Source organism: Carassius auratus, chromosome 3 (assembly GCF_003368295.1).
Source record: "Carassius auratus strain Wakin chromosome 3, ASM336829v1, whole genome shotgun sequence".
In the NCBI taxonomy this organism is placed as follows: domain Eukaryota; kingdom Metazoa; phylum Chordata; class Actinopteri; order Cypriniformes; family Cyprinidae; genus Carassius; species Carassius auratus.
The window spans coordinates 12,414,022-12,437,382 of NC_039245.1; the positions used below are offsets into that span (position 1 = coordinate 12,414,022).

Below are 23,361 nucleotides of genomic sequence, written 5' to 3' on the forward strand. Positions count from 1 at the left end.
GCTAAACACTGTCCAGATTTATGACGGAGCAAAAACGGAGTTTATATGTTAGAAAATGATCTAATCTAATATAACGCATCCTAAGAATTTAATAGGCCTATATATTGCCTTTATTTATTTATTAAATAAAAATTAGGTCACAAAATAGCGTGCATGTGTCGGGTCTTAGAGAAGCTAGTTTGTTTAGGTAATTCTAAATAAGTCTTTCTTAGGCAGATCCGCTACATGTTTTACATTACAGTTTACTTGGAAGGAAGTAAAGTGGAGGGGAGGGGATTGAGCGCAGGCATAGCACAGCGGCATTGCCGACTGAGAGAGGAGTCGCGAGACAAATCAAATCCGCGGTCACCGCCTCGCGGCCGTTTCTCGCAGTTCAGCTCCCGAGCGCGCGCTGAGCAGGGCCAGTGTTCATGTGCTCGTAGAGGCTGTGTACTGCTTCCTTCGAAGTTTGGGACGCACCGAGTCATCCGGAGTTTGCTCGTCGCTGTCACTGGGAGTATTCAGTCTGTCTACCCAGGAGCAAGTTCCCCTGCGAACATGTTCAAATATGTACAGTATGGATTTTAGGAGGACGAAGTTCAGCAGGTAAATTATCTAAAAAAAAAAAAAAAAAAACTTAATAACATTTTTTCTTAATATTATTGAAAAAATGTTTGGCTTTTACACTTGTTTTTTGTCCTATGTTAATAACAGAAAACCAGTAGCCTATTGAAAAGAGAATAAGGTCTGCTTAAGAACACAAAATAAAACAGCGCGAGCCAAGGTGTGTTTATTCATGGAGAAAATATTGAGGTTCTGTCAACTTCTACTTTCATTTTATTTTTTCACTGTTCCAACTTGCCTTTAAGGGAGGATTTCCTGCAGACCATTACACAGACACAATGAATAGAAATGGAATGCAACATTAGCTAAAAAAACAGGGAAAAAAACAGGTCTAGCGTTAAACATATTGGTTTTTGTGTTAAAAAAAATCGTAAATTTTAGATAATGTACATTATAATACCTATATTTATTCTACACAAATGTAAATTCATTATATGAATTTATTCCCAAAAAATAAAAAAATAAAGAAAAATAATTATTCACTTGACTTATATTGTCTTTGTGAAATGACCGAATTCTTAGTATTAAACTCTCATGATTCCCATAAATTGTAATTCAACGTGACTTTACAACAATAAAGTTTTGGATAACATAAACTTTATTAATAAGAACATTTTCCAAATATTTTTTTTTTCAGTAGGACGTACAGATACTGTAAATGTGTTGATAGTTTTGTGTGATGACAAGATGTCAATGTCAGGTCACATACTTGGCAAACATAAGCAGGCCTTGTGTTAGTCTTTTAAGATCTTTGCCCCAGAGGATGTTGACTAGATTATGTGCAAATGCTGTTTTTGTTCCCTCTTTTATCTCATGTGAGCATTTTAAGAGCATCTCAATGCTAAATATATGTGTAAAAAACACACATGAAACACTTTTGATTTATACTCCCACAACTTGCTTTGCATTATGAAACAGTTCAATTTATTGAAAATGTACATCAGGCCTTCCAAGATGTAGGTGAGGTTGTTTATTCATCTACAAATTTCTCTGATTTGGAAAATTTAAGCATTATATCACTTACTCACCAATGGATCCTCTGCTGTCAATGGGTGCCGTCAGAAAAAGAGTCCAAACAGCTGATAAAAACAAAATAATCCTCTCCAATACATCACTTCACATCTTGTGAAGTGACAAGCTGCATGTTTGTAAGAAACAAATCCATAAAGAAGTTTGAACTTTATACTGTTGCTTGCTACTAAAATCCTCCAGTCTTCTGTCCATAACATTGCTTTCTCCTGTGAAAAGTTGTCTTGTCTGAATCAGGAGAGAAATATAGACAGATCAAGCACAGTCCAAAAGATTTCTAATCAAATATGTTGGCAGATTTTGATGTGAATGGAAATCAGCGGATTTACTTTTTCACTGGAGGAAGCATTGTTATGGAAAACTGTTGTTGTATTTTGGCCAGAAGCAATGGTTTAAAGTTAAAATATACATTTCTTTAAATTTTGGGGTGAACTGTTCCTTTAACCAAAGAACAGTGGCTAAAAATGGTGACTTTAGTTAAACTGTATTATACCTAGATGCAGTGTTTCTTCTTATTTCCAGATAACTGGAGTCATAAACTGCAGTCAGCACCTGATACCTTTCATTTAATTCTCCAGAATCTTCCCAGAAAGGTCAGACACAGGGTTCCCTTTCAATCTCCTCTTCTAAAGTACAGTACAATTAGTTGGACTGTGTGTATTTTTGACCCTTGTGACTCCTGGGATTGGATTCTCCTTGTTTCAGCGACAAGAAACTTGCATTGTGGCCATTTGAGTGCAAATTTAGTTTTTGGATGGGATATTTCAGCCTCTGCCATCTGCGATTGTTACACTCAACAAATACATCACTCAGTAAATCGTCTGTGCTCATAGAAGAACCAAACTTTATGAAGCTGGAGCATATGAAAGGATGTATATATATATATATATATATATATATATATATATATAGATAGATAGATAGATAGATAGATAGATAGATAGATAGATAGATAGATAGAGAGAGAGAGAGAGAGAGAGAGAGAGAGAGAGAGAGAGTTATATATAATAGCATTGATCTTTCCAGTTTATCCCCAGATGCCATCATATAAAAGTAATTCCTTTTATAAAGGCCAAGCATGGACACACCGGGTGCTGAACCCTGTAGTGTTGCCAAACATTAAATTATTAAACTTATTCATAATAATGAACAGGATGGCCTGCAGTGCTCAGAGTAAATATATTTCCTGAATATAGTAAAAAATATTATGATATGAAAAGTGACACTATACCCAATAAATACGTTGCTTAAAGGCACAGTCTGGAGCTCTGTTGCATTCATGCATTATAATTGAATGACTGGGAATGCAGTTCCTACATCACATCTGGATCACACCACACCACACTTTTTTTTTTCTTTTAAAGAATTTTAATTGCTTAATGAAAAAAAAATATCCCAACAGCAAATATTTATATTCAAATAGAAATTAAGATTTTTTTTTAAAAAAAGGACAAGACTGCAACTGAAGTCAATTAATCTGTTTACTGGTTGAAATACACTATAATCAAGATATTTAACTGAGAAGCAAAGTAAGATGGTTTCCTGAGCTGGGCTGGTTTACTTCCCTGTGTCCTCAAGCACATTAATTAAACCACACAGATAAAGAGTGTTTGGGGGTAAAATAAAAAAGAAAATCCCAAGCCTTGGGTTGGCATGGAGACTATGACATCATCTCTCGATACATAGGCAGCTCAATGTAAGTTGCATAAAAGACCTCATTCTGAACAGGATTAGCTTCGTCGTTATAGTTACAGATGCTAGGCAACCATGCAATATAACAAAATTCTGAAAATGTGATCCGAATGCATATTATATCCTTGAGGTTTATCTAATGCTCTTGATCCTGAACATTATATGCTTTTTTTTATCCTTAATGTGTTAAATATATCTGAATTAACCTCTGAAATGAAAAGGACTATAACCTCTAACATTGTTCTGCTGTTTCTGTGGCATCAGATCCAGGGCAGGCTCTAGACATTTGGAGGACCTAGGCAAAATTCATGCACTTGAAACAAATATTATTCCTAACCTTTTTATTTATACAACATTTAATTCATATTTTGTATATTTTTACTTATACAGTACCGGTCAAACATTTGGACACATTACTATTTTTCATGTTTTTGAAAGAAGTCTCTTATCCTCATCAAGCCTGCATTTATTTGATCAAAAATACACAAAAAGCAGTTCTATTTTGAAATATTGTTACAATTTAAAATAATAGTTTTTTTTATTTTACTATACTTGATCCTGTGATGTCAAATCTGATATTTCAGCAGTCATTGCTCCAGTCTTCAGTGTCACATGATCCCTCAGAAATCATTCTAATTTGCTGATTTATTATCAATGTTAGAAACAGCTGTGCTGCTAAATATTTATTTTATGACCTATAATACTTTTTTCCAGTATCACAGTACTTTTTTTGATGATTAAAAAGTTGTTTAAAAATGAACAAAAATAAAAAGAAATCTTTTATAACATTACTATCACTTTTTATCAATTTAACACATCCTTGCTGAATATTACTGTTTTTTTCCTGCATTTTTGATCCAATAAATGCAGATTTGATGAGCAAAATAGACACTTATTTTTTTTTTTTTATGTAGTAACAGTAATGTCCAAACTTTTGACCAGTACTGTATGTTCATATTAATCTAACTTTATATAAGGTAATATCTTTATTATTGGTTGAGGATGTTATTATAGCCATGATATTATTATTATTTTGCAATAATTTATTCACAGTTCCTAACAGTTCCTCTTCAGTAAATGAACATCAGAGCTTTTATAATTTTTTACTAGCTGGGTATGGGCAGGATTTCCCCCTCCCATTCAATCAATAATGACTAGATGCTGTCATAATATTAATAAGATATTTATGTATTGCATTGTTACTTTAAATATACACTATACAGTACACAAATCAAGTGGAAGTGAAAGACAATCCCTAAGCAGAAAATAAGTTATTTCTTTCTAGTCAGTTGAAACTGAATTAGCAGCAATTTGATCATTAGCAGAATTTAGAAGATATGCATACAAATGGAGCACCCCCCTCCCCCTTTTAAACATTAAAAATTGTTCTAGTGTGTTTGCTTTTTGACTTTTAATACAAACTTTATTTTGTTAAGTATACTTAAGTAAAGATATTTTTAAGTATACTTTATGTAGCAAGTATACAAATATCAGTAGTATACTCCTTGGGACTTAATTGGCCCACTTCCTAGTATATAAAAGTAGTTTGTACTGCAATTATATAGGTATATATATATATTATATAGGAACTTATAGGTATACTTATAGTTTACATATTAGACAGTTTGTACACTTTAAAGTATAGTCTCAGTTAACTACTAGTTTAGTAGTTTTATTCTGCAAGTTTACTAATAAGTTTCATTTAAGTGAACTTTACATCAAACTTTAAGTATACTACTATGTCAATTTTAAACAAAAAGCTGAAAAAACTATGAATTGGATTTATAATGATAATCAAAACATAGTCGAACAACACCCTAAAGCTTGAGTGTAATTATTATCTCTTCAGCGGCCATTTGATTCCATAACGTCACAGTTTTGATGCTGTTGAATGTCAGATGATCATGTTAGATTACACGTGCTAGTATCTGGTGTTTTTTTTTCTTTTTCACTTGTGTTTTTTTTGGAAATTCTGTGAAGAAGATGTGTACTAGCGCCCTCTACCGTATAATAATGAAAACACAGATTCTAGGAGTATAGCTCAAATATACCTAGAATTTTTGTAAGTATAAGTCAAGTATACTTAAATGTCATTTAAAGTATATTTCTGTGAAGTACATAAAGCCTTACATACATAAAGTAAACTAAAAGCATACTTTCCATTAAGAAGTAAACTACTTGAATAAACTTTTGTTTTCGGTAATGGGCAATGTCATTCATTGTACGTGCAAATTCAGAATGGTGCTCACACTCTTTTAAAGTGCAATCACTTCAAAATCGATAACGACAATTCACACACCTGCATTAGGAGCTATATTAGCCGTTTGCTTCGCAGCACCTCAAGGATGTGTTCAGTGTTCGTCTCAGCCAGGGTTGCCAGGTTTTTATAACAACCCCCCCCCTCCCCCCCCCCCCAATCGCTACTCAAAACTGGGCCCATCGCAATTCAAGTGGGATCCCCCACTTAACATCGCATTCAGGGGATAACATACAAGTGTTTTGACTTGATTCCTCTGGTAAAATTTGCATTACAGGGGCTAAATATCACGTTGTTGGGGTCTTTTTAACCCAAGGCAACAGTGTTAAAGTAGACCTTGGCAAAACTGATCACAGCAAACATTCAAAAGTCAGGACCTGCTTTGAAATGGCAACATTAATTGGTTTAATTGCAGGTGATAAATCAAGTATATGCAACGAACAATGAGGCTATACAGTGTTACGGTTATGGAGGCCCCGCCTCAAAGCCCGAGGGCGTAGACAGCAGCCTGTCGCTTACAGGTAGAAACATGTGTTCTGACAAATAATGCTAGCTATCAGATTATGCTACCAACAATGTATTTATCCTGCTGCAAAGGTATGTTTATGGTTGGGGTGGGTGTACATGTTAATAAAGCCCTGAAATGAGATGCGTGAGGAATGGGGTCAAATGGGGAGAGTTCTATTCACCAAAGACATTAAATCGATGCATTAATGTGACAGTAAAGTCATTTATAATGTAATAAACAACTTAAGACAAATGCTGTTCTTTTGAACTTTGTATTCATCAAAGATTTAAAAAACAAAACAAAAAAACAAGAGACAAATATATCATTGTTTTCACAAAAATATGAAGCAGCACAACTGTTTTCATTATCGATAATAAGAAATGTTTCTCGAGCAGCAAATCAGTATTAGAATGATTCCTGAAGGATCATGGGACACTGAAGACTGGAGAAAAGATATTAAAAAAATATTACCACCCCAAACATTTTGAATGGAAGTCTATATGAGTGTAGATCTTAAAAAAAATAATAATAATAAATAAACCTTTTATTTGCATAAATCCAGTCTATATATTCTTGAAAAAGTTAATAGAATTTGACAAGGATGACAGTGCATATAAATTGCTTCTAATGAATGTATTGTATTTTAAATGAAGAGAGAGAGAGAGAGAGAGAGAGAGAGAGAGAAGCCCTACCTTCAGTCACAAAATGTATTTAATTAATACATTTATTTTTAGGTTTATGAACAACCGAGTCCCATCTAGCAAGAGATACCAGCCAACTGAGTACGAGCATGCTGCCAACTGTGCCACCCATGGAGTAAGTGGACACCTACTTCTTATCTCACGCAGAGCTCTGAGCAGCTCAAAATAATATGCTGAAGAAACCTCACTGAAAATAAAGTGCTTAATAACAGTACGTGAGATGACAAACTGGATGGGTTGGTCAACATTTAGTATACAGACCTCTGGTTTTGTGAAGGAGTGGGTGTTTTCAAGAGGGAAGGCTTGGATGCCATTGTCCTTTGACACAGAAGGATCGCCAAGGTCACAAAAAGAGCACAGAGAACGTGTGATGTAATACTGCTTAACAAAGAACAATACTTTAAGGATATACAGGGACAAAATCATTGAACAATTCCATTAGGTCACAGTCATCAAGTAGTCTTCTTAATACTGTCATTTGCTTGATTCAGTTCTTTTTCACCGTTGCTTCTGATCTTGGATTATGTTTTTATGGGCATGTTTGGTATGGTCTTGCTTCATGATGCTGTTTGGATAACATCCAGCTCTCTAATCCATGCCTCTCAGAGCACCACATCTGGCACGCTTCTGCATGAGACATTGACCACACACCAAATCCTCTTTGCACCAATGTATTGTCGTTTGGCTGTGGAGTAAATGCTCAAGAATACTGTGCATCTACCTTTCTGATGTCTACAAATTAAAGTCAACAAAACATATGGAAACGTACGTGAAAACGTATGGTGTATATCTGTCGATAATGTAATTTTGTCAGACTGCTTTTGCTGGTTTTGGTTATTACCTTCTTTTTATTTTTTTTATACCGGTAAGTCTTCTGCAGAAAACCAGTAGAGCTTGTTGGATATGTTAAGAAGATTCAATCAGACACAGATGGAAGGAGGGTTGGTCAGGCTACAAATATTAGAATTTGTCATTTTTCAGATGTAATTACAGTAATCCAAATAGCAAACTGGATCACAGCGTTATTTAGCAACAAATCAACCTTCCTTTTGCAACTTTCTTTGAAAATTATTAGGCAACACTGAACAAAACCGCATGTCTGCGTCATTTTTTTCACACACAGAACATTCATATTTAAATAGTATTTTTGCGACTTAATACTCACAACACTAGTCCGTATTGCGTTTTGATTTAAGTGTACTGACCTACTTTTGATTTAGTCATCCAATATTTGGAAAATTCTGTGACATTCCACATTATAGTAAATTCTGTTTTAATGACTGGATTCCGCATTTTCCGCATCACAAGACCAAGACCATGAAGAATTATTCTCGACTCGCCATCATCGAGTCCAAGACCTTATCTTCACAGTCTTGGTCTTTCAGTCTTAAACAATAGTGTATGGTCTTGGTCATCAGGTCCAAGGCCATATTATCATGTTCTTGGTCTTAATCCACATGCAAGACCAATACTAGTCCACAGCAATACTTGTTCTTGATTCGGATTCAACCCTCTTCTGATCTTGTTCTTGACTCAAACTCACATGGGCTGGTCTTGGCTCTTAAACACTGCTTTAACGCATACACACTCAAGTAGTATATTGAGAATATACAAAAAAAAGAAAGATATTTTGTCTTCTGTTCAGTTCTGGATCATTCCCAGTATCCTGGGCAGCTCTGTGTTGTACCTCCTCTCTGATGACCGGTGGGAGACCATCTCTGCATGGATGTATGGGACGGGTCTGTCTGGGCTGTTCATCATGTCCACCATGTTCCACACGGTGTCCTGGAAGAAAAGTCATCTCAGGTGAGTCATAACGGAGCGATGATATATAATCTATTATTTTAAAAAGTTAGAATGTTTTAAAGGCTTTCTTCAAATATAGTTCTATTTTATTTTAAAACAGACGGTAAAGAACCTCGGCAGCACCTAAGATCTATACTTTCGCATGTACATTGTACATTCACATACATTTTAATAAAAAATCTTGACACTGAAAAAAAAAGCATGTTCACTCTTTGTGAACTAAAGAAAAAAAAAGTGCATGCAACATGTTTCCTTCTAAGGGGATTCAAGAATAGCTAAACACACACTCATTATAAAGTGCTTTAAGATGTGAAAGAAAACTGATTTCATAAGTTAATTAGGCAGGTTTCCTGTCTTCCATACAATACAAACATAATTTAGCTGCAAAAAGTAGAATATTGCATTTATGCAATTGCTTTGCGTTTCCCCTAATTTTAAAACCCATGCATGACAACAGACGCCATCTGAAATTAATTATTTCCACCCGCCGTGTTGACAGCCAAGCCCTGAATTTACAGAAAACAAAGAGTAGTCAAATGTCATCTGCATGCATACAGATGTCTGATTGTTAAATAGCTTATGATGACTCTTCCTAGATAAAGAGTAGCTTCACGCTACTCTAGCAGCACCATTGTAAATTTACTGGAATATAGTACAAACTTTTCGTATGTCTATGGTGCAATATTTAATCTATAATGTGAAATGTTGTTAAGGCTTTAGTATATTTGCATATTCTGTGCTAGGAGGAAGTGTCAGCTGTAAATGCAGATTTAGTGGAAACATTACGAATGAACTTTGGATCTCTATTCATCCACCTGCCATTCAGTCATGACCCTGCCCATTCCAAATAACACATACGGGAAAAAGAACAAAAAAAAGTCTCATTAAGAAAAACAGGATCGAATCTGTATAAATGGGTTGCAACATGCTTCACTGGAGTCACCTACATACCTTTCTTCATTTAGAACAGGGGTGTCAGAGTTTGGTTCTAACCCTGCTCCAGCACACATAATGTAGTTTTCAAAAGAGCCTGAATGACCTGATTAGCTGGATCCTCGTTTCCTCCCGGAACTGATTTGTGACACCCCTGATTTAGAAGATCAAATCAGCATATTAGAATGATTTCTGAAGGATCATGCAACACCGAAGACTGGAGTAATGATGCTGAAAATTCAGCTTTACCATCACAGGAAAAAAATAACATTGTTAATTATATTCAAATGGGTTATTTTAAATTATACACAGTATTACTGCTTATACTGTATTTCTAATCAAACATATGAATCCCAGATATCATAAGACTCACTTTTAAACAGAAGTGTAGGTCAGAAAGATACAAGCCAGCGCAAAGATTTAAATGCAAACTATAAAAAGGGAGAGTGGTTTTTATTATATTTTCTTGCTGTAACAGGAAGGTGGAGCAGCGATTCCACATGTGCGACAGGATGGTGATATATTTCTTTATAGCTGCATCTTATGCACCCTGGTGAGTATGTGATGTGTGTGTGTTTTCCAGCTACGCAGGGTTGAGTGTCGTGTAAGTGGATGTGTTGTGTTGCAGGCTGAACCTGAGGGAACTAGGACCCTGGGCTGTGCACATGCGCTGGTTGGTGTGGATCATGGCCTGCGCTGGCTCTGCCTATGTCTTCTTCTTTCATGAGAAGTAGGTGCCCACTTTTTTGAGGATGTAGAGGATAATAATAATAACTCTCAGATACTGATGATAAACATCCAAAATTGTGTAAAAATGCTGTCTGTGCTTGTTAGTTTGCCAAGCATTTGCATTATGAATGCATCAAACAATGCAAGTGAATATTAGCATCAGAAAATCTTTAAAATGGCTGTGTTGTGTTTTAGGAACAAGATATTAGACTTACTGTGCTACACCGCCATGGGAGCTGTTCCTGCAGTTGTTCTTCTGTCAATGGTATGTGTGACTGAAACCTATACATGCGTTCATAAATACACTAATGAAGGCTTTTGAGATGTCCTGAGCAGCTTATTTATATTTTACAACATCTCTGTTAGCTAGCGTTGTTAATATCAAGTATTCTTTGCAACTGAAGTAGGTTTTTATTTTCCCATGTGAGACCTGGGGCCAGTTGCATAAACATAGGCACTAGTTTGACCAACCAGCAGTTAGCCAAGGGCCAATCAGTCTTACTTTCTGGATTCACTTTAGACCAATCTACCTTTTGTAGCTGACTTTAGAAGTTATGACCAGTCTTGGAGAAAATAAATGAGATGATTAACTTTTTAACCCTAGTCTAAGCAGTTTACGCAACCCGCCACAAGTCATTAAGTCATTCAATGAATCAGGTGCCTTTCCTGATGAATCTTAGGAGGATTTAAAACATCCTATCAGACAAACACTGTGCTAAATTAATGCATTTTAATAAATAGGTTGGGATATATTTATGCCCTCAGTCAGGGTTGACATTACATTACTTTTGTACAAGCCTTGTGGTTCTACAGGGTGCTTCTTGGAAAAATAATTTAATCATTTGTTTACTACTGTATATGACCTAATTCAATTGTAACTTACAACTTACTTAAATATAAATTATTTTTATTTGTTCACTATTTAAAGATTTATCCACAAGTATCCTTCCTGTTATTACCATTCATATATATATATATATATATATATATATATATATGCATGCACACACACTTTCACGTTTATATTTTATGTATCAAATCATACATTTGTATCAGAATATGTGCATATTTGTAAAATGTTAAAGAGTTAGTAATGGATTGGTGACGTCAAGTTATTATTATTATTATTATTTTTTACAAATGCAAGAGAATACAAGAGAAACAAATGGGACACTTTTTGTACAGTGTCCCTTGTGTATTTTATCTGTGGGAGGGTGACCTGTTTAAACTGAACACATTATTTCAGCCTATCAGAGAGGGCATATTAGAGCTGTCAGTGGGCGGAGTCTTCTACTGCCTGGGAATTGTCTTCTTCAAGAGTGATGGCCTCATCCCATTCGCTCATGCCATCTGGCACGTCTTCGTAGCAGTGGGGGCAGGCATACACTATTATGCCATCTGGAGGTACTTGTATACAACGGGGACCAGCCAAATAAAAAATATCCAGGTGACAGATGTAAAAGATATGACACATACAGGGTTTGTTGAGCTGTAAAAGACAGTGTATTTGATCATGTGCTGCCTTTGCATCCCTCTATATTAATCATAGATGGGCATGTTCCAGTACTGTTGGTCTAAAATATATTTTTCTATAGAAGGATTTCTGTCCTGTTAACTGGCCAGTCTATTTTTGCAGATGTGGTCTTAACCTGTTGACATAATGTACTGTATCAGCTGTCAGTGTTCACAGGGAAAATGTGTGTATAATACAGAAAACATGAATAACATTCCACATCCTTTAACGGAGCGGTCTACTGCCTTGATATGAACTCCCATAATCAGACTGTGCTTGTGACTAATGTATTGAGATTCATTGGCAACAAGCAGAATAATGTAATAATTTAATAATAATTATTTGTGCTCAATTAATAAAATTGGTTATTATTATTATTATTCTCAAAGCTTTGCTGCTTAATATTTTTTGTGAAAACTGAGATGCATTTTTTTCAGGATTCTTTGATGAATTGAAGGTTTTAGAAATGTATTGCCATTCTCTCCCTATTTGTTTTAGTTGTTTTTATTTTTTTAAATCTTACCCTGAACCTTTTAGAGGTAATCAGTTTCCACAAAAATATAAGAGACGGTAATGTTTTCTCTTTGTTCATGTCTCTTAGTTCATTTCTCTCGGTTCATGTCAAATTATTTTTGATAAATAAGTCGCACCTGACTATAAGTCGCAGGACCAGCCAAACTATGAAAAAAAGTGCGACTTATAGTCTGGAAAATATGGTACAACCCAATAAGACTTAGCTCAAGGTCTAATAAAACTATAAACCTTGAGGAAATTCTTGCAACTAAATAGTCACTTTTAGTTAACAGTTAATCATAATGGTTTAATAATTGCAGATTTTTGTTGTGTGTAAGTTCTTCACGTGTTCCCATCTGTGCTCAGTTCAATGAATAACTCCAGCAGTTCTTTCCATGACTCTTTTACCTACTGACACATTTAGCCAGGACTGCTCAGACATGAAAGAGTATGTTTTTAAGCACTTTGAATGTAAAACAGCTTTTTACTCATTTTGTCATAATTGTGCATTAATATGCCAGTAAGAACCTGAGACATCTGTATCGTCAGATTTCATTTATATAGTCAATTCTTTTGCACCATAAGTTTCGTAGACTTTTAATCAGAAGGACCAAATCTAAACTGTATTTTAACAGTTTTGACACTAATCATAAGTGTCAGTAATAAATGCAACCTGAGAATAAACACACTGGATGTTTAAATTGATAGAAATGTGTCTCTAAAAACCATTTCAATAAATCAAGAAAGAAATCACAACCCCCTTGTGTCTTGATGTTTATTTGAATACACTTGTGACTGACTAGCATGTGATCAGCAGAAGTGAAACTCTTCTCTGTTTTGCTCCGGTGTTTCTCACATTCCCTTTCACTCCCTCTTTGTGTCCTTCAGAAACTCTCTCTTGGTATTCTGCACAGATATTTGGAAAACGGTTTCCTAGAACTGGCTTACGTGGGCAGGAAGCTGGAATGTCTGTGGAGGAGCCCGCTGACTGCTCTCATGCCCTGAGGAAGTGAGGCGTTGGTGTCTCGGTGCCAGCGGGGGCCGTCGCCTCCGGCTGAAGGGGCCAGAACAAACTGAGCTACATTTGGTAACTTGAGCAAGTTAATAAGTTCATGGGCTCGTGTGATGATCTCCTCAGTGTCCTCCTCACTGTAGCACGCCATTACAGGAGCACTACGGGCAAACGTCCGCATCTTAGACAGGCAAAGTGACACTCTGAGAGAAACAGAAGGAGAGAGATATAAAACTATTAGTTGATACAGGATTTGAATTATTCTCTATGTTATGGCTGATGATCATTTATTAGAGAGAGAGAGAAAGAGAGAGATGGGAAAAATTTTATTTGCTTACAAAATCTGGCTAATACAGACATGATCACAAATATGGAAAAGTCCAAAAGTTACATGAGAAAAGCATGAAATCTTGCATGAGCACAGGGCTGGACAATAATTTAATATCAATATGTTTGGCGATATATATTTTTTCAATAAAGGTGATGTGATTTTTTAAATTATTTATATTCATTTAAATAATAGAAATTACTACTTTCATTTAACAAGGATGCTTTCAATTGATCAAAAGTTATGATAAAGAGATTTATAATGTTACAAAAGATTTCCATTTCCGATAAATGCTGTTCTTCTGAACTTTCTGTTCATCAAAGGAACCTGATAAATTCCACTCAGCTGTTTTCAACATAATAATAATAATTGTTTTTTGAGCAGCGAATCAGAATATTAGAATGATTTCTGAAGGATCACGTGACTGGAGTAATGATGCTAAAGCTCAGTTTTGAAATCACAGGAATAAATTATATTTTCAAATAGAAAACAGTTATTTTAAAGAGTAAAAATATTTACAAATCTTACTGTTCAAAAACTTTTGACTGGTAGTGTATGTTAGCCTATAGTTTGAAGTTAAAAATATTAATATTAATAAGCTGAGTATGAGAGGTTTATTTGACAGTGATTTCACATTTCTTGTTTGTATGAAGGCTAAATTCAAATAAAAGATGAACATTTATTTATTTGAGACATTTTTTGCCTACTGAACTACTCCTTTAATTCGTTGTTTATTAATATGTAGATAGAAAATTACTTTTAATGAAATGATACTCTAAAGAAGAAACTAAAACTGCCAGTAGGTGGCAGTAAATGTCTTAATGAATAAGTCAAATGAGTGAGCCACTGAATATTTGTTTAAATTATTCATTCAAAACGTGGATTCATTCAGAAATTGAGCTTTGCTTTGAAAAGCACAATAATTCTGCTGTGGTTTCACGTCTGCAAAACTGAGCAAAAACAAATAATATTGTGTTTAAAATATTGTATTTACTGAACTGTTGTATAAAATCACATTTACGCTCATGCTATTCGGGACAAAAACAGTACTCGTGTGATATTGCTCATCAAATGATATAAATATGATACAAAATTTCCAATATTTTGAATTATAAGGGTACATAACTGCATTTATGGACATACCGGTATATATAAGTTTAACTGCTCAAGACAAATAATGGACTCATGAACAACTATTACAGATTCAAGGGGATGCAAACCTTTGAACTGGTTCATTTGTGTAAATTCAGTTATTATTTTCTTTGGATTATGTGTAAACATTTGTAATGTGAAACAGAATATTCAAGCCAGTACTAAAAAAATAACATAATTTTTATGATCCTCTTATTTTGACAAAAGTTTTAAAATCAAAGGGTGTATGTACACAATATTTGATATAATTTGTTGTGAACAAACTATAGTGTTGGAGCAGGCTGGTCTACCTGGGAATCAGATCCTGACTGCGTGTGGCCAGTTTGGCCAGGGTGGTCATGAGCACGGTGATGAGGCGTGGGGAGAAGCTCGGAGGACTGGCTGACTGTCGCACCTGCGTGATCTCAAACAGCACCGCCTCCAAACTCTCAAAAAAAGAGGTGATCAGTTCCACCGTGCAGCGAGGATCGTAGGACACGGAGAGATACTCGCCAATGACCCACACCTACATATAAACGTCAAATACAGTCACCTCAAGTACAGCATGATGACACTTACAACCACAGTTCACTTCTGATGCTCACCACATGTGTGTAGAAGTCTTCTTTACTGTAAATGTTGGCAGGAGAGCTTGCGAATTCCAGGATCTCTCTGGACTGATCCACAATCAGTGGTGGGCGGAGTCTGCACAGCGCCTGCAGATGGGTGCTGAACACCCTACAATCAACCATTAACACACGCAGAATTAAAAGAGATTCGAATATTCTGAAATGTACAACTAATTCAAGGAATTACTGAACAATCAGCCCATTAGCGTCCCCAGAGTATCTCTCCATCAATTAAAATAAGAATTGAATTCAAAAGAATAACAACATGCCACTTTATTGAGGTTTTGCCAATAAAGAGTGCCTCACTTTTGGACCTCAACATTAAATGTCTTGATGTTGTAGAGCAGACTATTTCTCTCCAGCAGCACAAGCAACATCTGGTTCATCATTTTCTCATCAGCTTTCTATAAAACACAATAAAATAGAATTAAAAAAACACAAACAGATGGCACAACTGAGACCTCCACATATTGCTTGCACAAAATGATACTGAAGGCAAATGGGAGTCATTTTTTTGCTATTAAATGGCCTGACCTTTCATTTGTGCCTCTCACCTGAGTGACTGTGTTGAAGTACACATGCAGAAGCACAGGAACGACCTGAGCGCACCGAACAACCCGTGGACTCTCCGCCATGTCATCCAGTATCTCATGAAGCATTTTTAACCTACGAGGCAATCACACTCAGAGGTTTAGAGTAAGCAGGCATTTAACACCCACACTTCATTTTGAATAGTGGCAAGCCATTTTTGTGCTGTAGGAGTGGTTACTAATTATAAGGTTGCAGGTCCGTGAGTTTAACCATTAGAGCATATTTTTATATGCACTACCGTTTAAAGGTTTTGGTCAGAATTTTCTCAAAACTTATAATTGTTATTATGTACATGTGATTGTAATTATACCTCCTTAAATTCTGCATCCTGCTACCCAATTTTAAATTTAGGAATTGAATTGCTGAATTCTTCCTAGATTATATTCTATAAATGAGTTGGCAGGCATTACCTGTCTATTGTGTCTCCGGTCCCGGCCTCAGGTCTGAGGATGTAGAGGAAGAGGCCCCTGTAGAGCGGCTGGCGGAAGGCATCCAGACAAGCGGCCACCTTCGCCCCCTGCTGGTCCCACGTGGTACGGTCTGAAGCGTGATAGCACGCTGATCTGCAACAGCATTGCATTGTTAATTCACATCACAATCAACTCTAGTTTAAGCGCTGATCTGCAGTCTGTAAAGTCACGTACCTCTGCTGGAGGTCCAGGGCTGCTGCTAAGCAGGGCAGATCCAGGATAGTGTGCAGTAACTCCATGGCTGTATCTGGAGCGATCAGTGATGGGAGCAGCTCCACAAACTCTGCAATCAATCCTGAACTGTTCCATGCCAAGAACTGGTGGGAAAATTGAAAAAAAATATTTAAAAAATCACTTCATAGTTTTCTATTCAAAGGAACAGTTCTCCAGAAAATGAAAATTGAGTTGAAAACTTTACCCCCAAGTTAGTGCTGCACAATTAATCGAATTTCTAATCGCATAATCGATTACAATTATGGATGACATTTTGAATTAGAATTTTGAAGGCAGCATAGATGTATCCTTTGCTGCCTTTGATATCCCACAATCCTGTGTGCGTTCCATTCTGTGTGTAAATTCATATTTCTGACTAACTTTTTGCATTTTTGATGTTCTAGAGAGAAATCATTATGATAGTAATTAAATAACAAAAACTCATTCTGTTTTGTTGTATATTATTAAACTGTTATGCTGCCTCAGAACTGACTCAGTTTCATGAGTTTGTGCAAAATGCTGTCTGCAAAGTCATTGACGTGACGTGACGTGACATTCAACCAAGTATGGTGACCCATACTCAGAATTTGTGCTCTGAATTTAACCCGTCCAAAGTGCACACACACACACACACACACTGTGAACACAGACCCGGAGCAGTGGGCAGCCATTTATGCTGTGGTGCTAAGCGAGCAGTTGGGGGTTCAGTGCCTTGCTCAAGGACACCTAAGTCATGGTATTGCCAGCCTGAGACTCAAACCCACAACCTTAGGGTTAGGAGTCAAACTCTCGAACCACCAAGCCACGACTTCTCTCATTGCCTCATAGTTTTCGGATGCAGCCAGCATTTCTACACAGTGTTCATTGCTCCATACTCCCTGAGCAGGGTGAAATCTGTTGTAGTTTACTTCAGAACATTCATTCACAGATTTGCGGTCCTCAGCGTCTTCACACAGAATATCCTGTGATGTCCACTTCGTAGATAATAAGAGAGACGTACAAAATGTGCAAAACAGTGGGGTGCGAGAACTGGAATTGAGAACCGCTGTATAAACATAATTCAATCTAAATTTTGATAATCGTAATTAACAGTTGCAATTACAATTTCAAGGGAATAATTGACTATTATGATTTTTGTCATAATCGTGCAGCCCTACTTCAAGGCATCCAAGATGAAGATGAGTTTGTTTCTTCATCGGAACAGATTTGGAGAATTGAGCATTACATGACTTGCTCACCAATGGATCCTCTGCAGTGAAATGGCTGCCGTCAGAATGGGAGTCCAAACAGCTGATAAAAACATCACAATAATCCACAAGTAATCTATATGACTCCATTCTTAAATAATGTCTTGTGAAGTGAAAAGCTGAGTGTTTGTTTTAAAGTTGACGAATGATTGGTTTGCTTCTTATAAAGACAGAGTTTTTCACTTGACTTCACAAGACATTATTTAAAGGAATGGAGTCATATAGATTACTTGTGGATCATCGTGATGATTTTATCAGATGTTTGGACTCTCATGGACTGGAGTCAAGTGGGTTACTGTGATGTGATGTTTTTATCAGCTGGATAAAAACTCTGATGGCACCCATTCACTACAGAGGGTCCATTAGTGAGCAAGTGACGTAATGCTAAATTTGATAACGAAACAAATTTATTTACATCTTGAATGCAGGATGAGTACATTTTAGAAACATTTCTTTAAATATAGAAGTCCACCAGTCCACCTTGAGGAGGTTTGGGAAGCTCTGTCTGTAGTTGGGCACTCTGTCCTGCAGCACGCTAGCGTTGAGAAGACAGAACTGGACAAACTCAAAGGCGAGCATGGGGTCGTTGAACTGCTCGGCGGGACAGTGGCTGAAGAGTTGGCAGAACACCGCCTCCGAGTCCACTGCGGCTGTCTCGCCTGATATTACAGCACATGGACACATATGTATTCATAACGTCACACTATCAGAGCCATACACCACTGAACGGCCGCGTCACTCACTGTGGTTGAGGTAGAACTGAGCGATAGGCAGCAGGGCTCGAGCATATGTAAGGTCTCCATGCAGTCTGCCGTACAAGGCTTTGATGCAGGGGAAGGCACGGTACACGTAGGACGGGTCCTCACCACAGATGATGTCCATTATTGACACTGACTCAACAATACACTGTACAACAGATAAACAGAGTCAGCATCCATATATGCCATTTAATCATGACATGATTCATCAATAACAGTGTGATCCCATTTTATTTGAAATGATTCAAACCTTTTTTTTTTTAAGTTCTAATAATTTTTTTGTAAATAAAACCATTTTGATGAGTGCTTCTTTTATATTGTTAATTTTATTATTTTAATTTATTTAGAATTTATATCCAGGTTAAAATGAAAAAAATTTGATGAAATGCACTTACTTCAGTTAAAAAAATTGGGGTAAGTCTTTTTTCTTTTTCTTTAGCCAGACTGAATATTTTCAGTCAGAATGCAGTGAATTCAGCAAAACTGACAGTAAAGACTTTTATGTACAAGATATCTATTTCAAATAAATGCTATTCTTTTAAACCATAATTTTCCACCAACACAATAGGAAGCAGAACTGTTTTCATTGATAATAATAAGAAATGTTTCTTGAGTAGCAAATCAGCATATTAGAACGATTTCATGCGACACTGAAGACTGGATTAATGATTGTTATTTTAAATTGTGATAATATTTATGTGGTAATGTATGTGGCACTTACTGCTTTCTGTAGCTCTGTGTCTGCCTTCTTTAGTGCTTCTATGTTGTAAAAAAAAAAAAGAAAGAGATAAATACATCAACATATTCACCAGGAGAGTGTATAAAGATTCTCTAATAGTTGATCTTTGATCCACTCACTCCGGTCACTCTGTTCAATGAGACGCTGGCAGTACTCAAAAGCCTTCTCTCGCAGTCTCTCTTTAGGAGGAAGAAGTCTGCTGGAAGAGGATGTGGCCGACACCATGGACATCACTGAACTGTCCACCTCCGAGCGATCATCTGCACCAACAGCAACAGCAACAGCACATTACAGTACACTACAAAACCCAGAGCGTCTCCAGGAGGATCTAAACAAGCAAGCTCTCTGGCAGCACCCAATGCCAATGCAGGACAGGACGCGCAGGCTATGTTTGGAATTAATATTGTACAATTAGCACTACAATAGTACCATTTTTGTTAGTAGTTTATATAGTGTGCACACTATGCACATTTCCTGAATAACTGCATATGCCCAAATGTGAAGTATACAAACAAGAGCACACAGAGTGAAAACTTTATCAAGATATATTCTTACGTGCTTTTCAGTATATGTCCAAATTCATAGTATTCATAAAACAGTAACACAGCTGACTGACATCCAATGAACACTTTAATATCCCATGAAGTCATGGGAGAGGAGCTGTGGATGGCAGTATAGCAGCACAACTGTGAGTCACATGACAAATGTAGTGCATCCTGTTTTCATTCATATTACCCAGAACATACTTTTGTTTAAAGGTTATGACTTCATTAACTGGATGTCACACAAAAGTAAAGATGATAAGGTCATGTGAGAGCAATGCAGCATTAAACCCTTTTCGCTTTATACTGTGTGTCTTGCACTATTTTATAATAATAGGAGGCTGTATAAACTTTATAATCCACATTAGAGAATAAGTAGTATGGCTAGCGATTCATTCCAAAAATAGCCGTAGAATCAAAATCAATTTGACACAGACAGCAGTTAATTATGAATCATGGATCAACGTCATTCAGTAATAGAGAGTTTCTGATTGGGAAGGAAAGAGAAGCACACTGGTCATAGATTGATCATATCAGACTTTAACGCTTGCATCTTACCTGGGTGCTGTGAATGAATGCCCTGTGTTTTTTTTAGAAGAGCTAGCAAAGATGAAAATCCCATGTTACATGTCTTAACTAAGTGAAGCGTGTATCTTACACGGGACAGTTTGAAAACAGTGTTGATACCATTACATTCATTTTCTGGTCATTTAAATAAAGCCGAAATTAAATATAAATCATTTAAGTAAAAAGCAAATATTTAATATAATAATGACAAAAAATTATAATATGAAGATAAAAGCTAATCCAAAATATGAATCAGTAATCTAACAGTATATAAGTACTATTAAAATAACGCTGATCATAAAGCAAACCTATTGCCACAGCGTCTGTTTGGACTACCTGAATCTGTGTTCGTCGTCCCGTCCGTGTCATAAGTGAGAAGCCAACTCTTGATCATAGAGAAAGTGTACATATTCATCCACTGGTCCTCAGTGTAGCTCTGACCCACACACAGCACAGTGAAGAAGTTACCCATGACCACCCCGTCCACCTCCGTCAGCGGAGCAGGCTGATGAAGAGATGTTGACAAGTCATGGTCAGTTCACTGAGGTCACTCAACAGTGTCTTTATAAACTTGAGCTAATCGGTTGATGATGAAGGTACTGACGAATGAAGAAAAACAGTATGCCCCACCTGACGTGTTCTGGATCCACTGAAGAATCCCCCAGAAGACATGGAGGCTCCCTGCTGCATGCTGGCATAACGCAGCCAGTCCACCAGCTTACGACTGACCAGATTCACCTGATCTGGGTTTAATCAGCACATAATCCATCTTTGCATTTTCCAGATTACAGTGTTTCAATCATGCCTATCAGTGTACAAGAAGCAAACTATAGAGTGGGTGCATTTTGAAAATCTTATTGGAACGGATTTGGAATCACATTATATTACTTGCTCACCAGCGAATCCTCTACTGTGACGAAACATCACAATAATCCACACAACTCCAGGCCATCAATTAGAATCTCGTGAAGCAAAAAGCTGCACGTTTATAATAAACTTTTATACAAAATATGACTTTCTTCAGTGAATAAGTCATCTAGTCTGAATCAGGAGAGAAATATGCACAGATAAAGCACAGTTTAAATGTAAAAACAGCCCTAGACAGTTCTAGACAAATATCTTGGTGGATTTTGATGTGAGATGACAACAGCAGATGGACTTTTTCCACCGGAGGAAGCGTTGTTATTCATTATGGACTCAGTATTTTTGGCCAGAAGCAGTGCTTTAAAGTTAAAACATCTCAATGAGGCATTCGTTTCTTACAAACACACAGCTTTTCACTTCACAAAACGTTACCTGATGGACTGGAGTATTGTGTATCACTGAGATGTTTTTTTATCCATTGTTTCTGCTTTTCATTACTTCTGACATTAGGACCCCACTGTAATTCCCAGAGATACTTCCAATATACTATTGCGTTTCACAAATGTGATCAACATTACCATCTGTGAGAATCTCTGGATAGACAGTAATCATCTTAGAGAGAATGGGAAGCGTATGTCTGGATATCTGTCCGTCAGACAGCCGAGACTCGAGACTTTTCAGCAAATGGTGGCAAAGGGGCATCACATCTTCTTTATTTCCAGCCTGAGGACATTTAGGCGATTAGTTCAGTGTTCATGAAGAACTCGAGCTGATCATGAACAGCATGTGACTCACCTGAACGAGAACAACACTGGCCACATGGCTGAAGGTCCTGCTGTCGGGACTGAGATCAGAGCACAGGCTGTGTACGCTGGGAGGAAGCTGTCCCGGATGATGGAGGAGGACAGAACCTGAAGCTGCTCTGGACATGATGAAGACCGAAGAACCGTCTGCAGCTTCATCACCAGATCTGACGGGAGCCTGATGGTGATGGAGGGGTTCAATTACACACTTAAAATGCTCCTAAATACACCTTTCTGCACTCTTCTGAATGGTCAAACGAAAGGTGTCATGCCTATGCGCTGTTCATATATATTTCACATGAACGTGACTCACTCTCTCACATATTTAGTGGCAGAAACGATCAGATTGAGTCTCTGGAGGGAGTCCACTGTGTCTCCACTAACGTCTTTAGTGTGGAGCAGCTTACATATGCGCCCGCAGAACCTCTGCAGCTCTTCCTCCTTTATTTCTCTGAAATAAATATATTTAAACATATTAACTGATTTGTCACGGAGAAGAACTTGTCTAACTCATAGGCTACTACAAATGACCATTAATGTGACGCAATACTGCTTTTAACAGTAAACATTTTACGAAAAGAAACAATTTTACCTTGCCTGCTTTATTAAACTCTCCGTCGCGGCAGCATACATTCTGAAAATAATGCAATAACATGTCAAAACATGAAACAAGGATCAAAACATTTGCTCCGTCAGCTATGATGTCCTGACTACAAATCACATGACAACAATTGGTTCCGCTTTTCCGCGTTAGTCGGCCACAAAACAGTGTAACAAACAGGAAGGTAGAATTTGCATGTTTTTATACTGTTGTTGAATATCATATTTAATAATAGGAATATTCTATGTGTATACAACCATATACTTAGAATATTCGTATCTGTCGGTAGAGTTATGCTTTATATACGCTTCCCCATTGCCAGTCGGCGGGGATCATTTTTAACTTGCAATTTATTGAACCTCTTCAAGCAACAGTCATATGAAAATAGTTTATAGTAAAAATGTAGCGAGTTGAATGCTAGTTATTCCGAAATGAGCCACAGAATATACATAGAATTACATATTCATAGGTAGAATTCATTAATTTATGTTTACTATAAATCTATGGCTAAACTATAAAATTAAAAATAGGGTTTGGTCCCCTTGAGAAAGATCCAGTGTTCTAAAATCCAAATGCACCTTA

The 23,361-nt window shown here is 36.7% G+C and overlaps 1 protein-coding gene and 1 pseudogene across 2 annotated transcripts; one reads left to right on the forward strand and one right to left on the reverse strand.

Moving 5' to 3' along the window:
• The first annotated feature begins 238 nt into the window (after positions 1 to 238).
• Positions 239 to 13,347, forward strand: LOC113048441 (monocyte to macrophage differentiation factor 2-like). Of its 2 annotated transcripts, XM_026210243.1 has the most exons (8): positions 239 to 585; positions 6,824 to 6,905; positions 8,436 to 8,596; positions 10,008 to 10,082; positions 10,158 to 10,259; positions 10,454 to 10,523; positions 11,505 to 11,662; positions 13,173 to 13,347. In XM_026210243.1, exons 1-8 carry the CDS (start codon positions 548 to 550, stop codon positions 13,219 to 13,221), a joined length of 735 nt encoding a protein of 244 aa, XP_026066028.1. In that variant the 5' UTR covers positions 239 to 547; the 3' UTR covers positions 13,222 to 13,347. The 2 variants fall into 2 exon arrangements, with proteins under 2 accessions (XP_026066028.1, XP_026066021.1); XM_026210236.1 differs by lacking the exon at positions 13,173 to 13,347 and having other exon boundaries at positions 243 to 585; positions 11,505 to 12,348.
• On the reverse strand, positions 13,046 to 22,811 carry LOC113048338 (AP-5 complex subunit zeta-1-like; annotated as a pseudogene).
• Between the last annotated feature and the right edge of the window lie 550 nt (positions 22,812 to 23,361).